Consider the following 3125-nt stretch of genomic DNA (forward strand, 5'->3'; position numbering starts at 1 on the left):
CACACAGTAGCAACCCACACACACACACACAATTTAAAAGAAAGCCCTGTATATGGGAAGCATGAAATTTGAACAAAAGAACAAAAGCTTTAATACAATCAAAGCTTTAATACAATAAGGTTGAACACCACTTTTTTTTGTTTGTTTTTTTTTTGTTTTGATAAACTGCAATTTCATTAAAAGACTAAGGACTAACATCACCTTGGATATACATATATAGTGCAATAGGATCACATTGTAGCAAAACAAAATGAATAGTGCAACAAGATCATACAAGACTATTCTTTTACATCAAATTGCAACAGGATCACATTTCAAATTACATCAAATTTTACTTATACAAGACTAACATAAATGAAGAGAAATTTCAAATTACAATAAAGACTAAAGACATAAAAATTAATGCGAGCATAAAACTTAAAATTAGATGATCCTACAACTCACTATATCGTTGCCACAAGTGCTCAATGAGATCCAATTGGAGTTTAGAATGAGTTTCTCTATTTCTAATTTTTTCATGGACTGCAAGGAACGTTGTAAATTGACTAAATTCTTCTGTAGGCTCCTAGGACACTGTTGTAGGGATGCTTTCAGGCACTTGTTCATAATCAAGGTCTTTTGCTCCATTGGCATCACGTTCATCTTCAATTATCATGTTATGCAATATTATGCATGCCTTCATAATGTAATCAAGAGCCTCTGTTCTCCAAAGACGAGCAGGTCCATGAACAATTGCAAATCATGCTTGAAGCACTCCAAATGCACGCTCTACATCCTTCCTAGTTGACTCTTGAGTTGTAGCAAAAAGACTATTCTTTCTACCTTGTGGAGATGGAATTGTCTTCACAAAAGTGGACGATGAAGGATATATACCATTAGCAAGATAGTATCCCATTGTATAATCATGACCATTGATTGAGTAATTCACCGGAGGTGCACGGCCTTGAGCGAGCTTGGTAAATATAAAAGAATGGTCTAGCACATTGATGTCATTATGAGACCCAGGTAACCCAAAAAAATGCATGCCATATCCAAAGATCATATGATGCTACTGCTTCCAAAATAATTGTTGGCTCACGACTATGACCAGTATACTGACCTTTCCACCCCGATAGGCAATTCTTCCATTTCCAGTGCATGCAGTCAATGGTCCCTAGCATCCCTGGAAATCCACGACTTTCACCAACTCTTAGCAACCTAGCAATGTCATTGTTATTTGGTGACCTCAAGTACTCCGTAGGATAAATATCGACTATGGCTTCAACAAATTTTTTAAGACACTCTATTGTAGTGCTTTCTCCAATTCTCACATATTCATCTATAAAATCCGCCGCTACTTCATACACAAGCATCCTTAGTGCGGCAGTCATCTTCTGAAGGGAAGACAAACCAAGCACTCCGGCAGCATTTCTTTTTTGAACAAAATATTCATCTTTCTCTTCTAGATTAGATTTAATACGTAAAAAGAGAGAACGACTCATTCGAAACCTCCTTCGAAATATGTTAAGAGGATATACTGGTGATTCTGCAGAATAGTCTTGAAAAAGTCTTTGGTGGCCTTGCCCATGATCACGTTGGATGAACTTACGGCCTAGAACAGAACCACGATGTGATGTTGATGCCCTCTCTCTTTCTAATCGTTCTTCTTCCAATGCAAGAAGCATAGTAATCTCAAAATCATCATCAGAATCCGAGTCATTTAGAAGCATATTATGTGCATAATTTGTATTATGACCCATGGAACAAATTTCCCAAGTTGCTGACACCAAAAAAAAAAAAAAAAAAAAAAAAAACATACAAGAATATGCCATTTTATCTCCAAACAGTGGTTGATTTCTAATTGATGCATCTATGCAGCCAAGTTAAGTGCTCTTGTAAGCTTGGGACTTTAAAGAACACTTTACAAAGTTTCATTTCACGCTGAATTTCAACCTCATCAAGAACAGAGCAATGGGAACTTTTTCTATATATTCCTACACACATAGCTAAGCAACTAATACCTCATTTAGCAAGACCCAAAAAAACAAATGGTACCAATCATAGCCATTTAATGCACAAAGTAATGCATAGCATCAACTAACATTCATATTGGTGAGAATATACACAATCAAAAAAAAAAAAAAAAAAAATTCACCTCAATGGTAGCATCTAGTTGCAGAAGTATAGGAATTGGTGAACCGAGAGTAGGTGTAATAACTCCTGCTCTTTCTCGAGCTTTATGGTCCAATACCTCCAACTTAAAAATAAGAAACTCTAACCTGCAATTACAAATGCACCTCAATGATACATTATAACTAAAATTTGTGCACAGAAACACACATTCAGAAACAAAAATTCACAGAATCATATGAAAATTATGACAATGCTCTTTAAAAAGAACAAAAACAAGAATTCCAAGAAAACATTTTCCAAAAACCATTCCAACCACATAGATATCAAAAACCCACCAAGCGAAAATGACAAACATGCAAAACCCAATATGAATTCATCGATCAAACATCATTGCCATCACAATTTCAGCTACAAAAAAACCCAGAATTCAGATTCTCAATATTTCCACACCCAAAAAAAAAAAAAAAAAAAAAAAAAAAAAAAAACAGAGACATAATAAGATTAAAGTTTGGGTACCGATATTCAGATTCTCAATGCTTTTGTTTGGGTTTTTTTGTTTTTCTTGGTTTGGGTACCGTTATTAAAGGTTGAGATTAATTTATTGACTCTAATAAGATTAATTAAATAGAAAAAATAGAGAAAAGATCAAGAACAAAGTGAAAGACAAACAGAGAGAAAAGAACCAAAAACCCAAAACCTAAACCCACATAGTGGTAAAGAACAATAGAAAAGGGTGAGCTTCAGAACTCGTACGATAAACTAATAAATTCAAAAATGACAAAAACCCTATTAAATCAAAATTTTGGGTACTGATATTCAAGGTTGAGCTTCAAAACTCTATTCTTCGTCATAGGTGGTTGAGCGAACTTCGATTGAAAGGCACGATGCAAGTTCTTTTGTGAAAGACACGATGCGAGATTTTTGTGAGAGAGAGCAGCAGCGAGGGTTGATTTCGTGAGAGCGGCGTTTTTGAAGAGAGGGAGCTTTCTGAAGAGAAACCAGACAATAAAGAA

At 35.1% G+C, this 3125-nt stretch overlaps 1 protein-coding gene across 1 annotated transcript; it reads right to left on the reverse strand.

The window, feature by feature from the left end:
* Positions 1-739: 739 nt before the first annotated feature.
* LOC126703810 (uncharacterized) lies at positions 740-1739 on the reverse strand. The gene is made up of 2 exons (XM_050402882.1): positions 1100-1739; positions 740-975 (listed from the first exon to the last, which is right to left on the reverse strand). Exons 1-2 carry the CDS (start codon positions 1737-1739, stop codon positions 740-742), a joined length of 876 nt encoding a protein of 291 aa, XP_050258839.1.
* Positions 1740-3125: the final 1386 nt, after the last annotated feature.

Source organism: Quercus robur, chromosome 10 (genome assembly GCF_932294415.1).
Source record: "Quercus robur chromosome 10, dhQueRobu3.1, whole genome shotgun sequence".
NCBI lineage: Eukaryota > Viridiplantae > Streptophyta > Magnoliopsida > Fagales > Fagaceae > Quercus > Quercus robur.

What these genes read in the sequence shown, in the direction of transcription:
- LOC126703810 (XM_050402882.1), bottom strand. Translation starts at nt 1,739, where the DNA reads ATGGGTCATAATACAAATTATGCACATAATATGCTTCTAAATGACTCG. An exon ending in TTGCCTATCGGGGTGGAAAG is followed by an intron (nt 976 to 1,099) that starts GTCAGTATACTG and finishes TCAATGTGCTAG; the next exon opens with ACCATTCTTTTATATTTACC.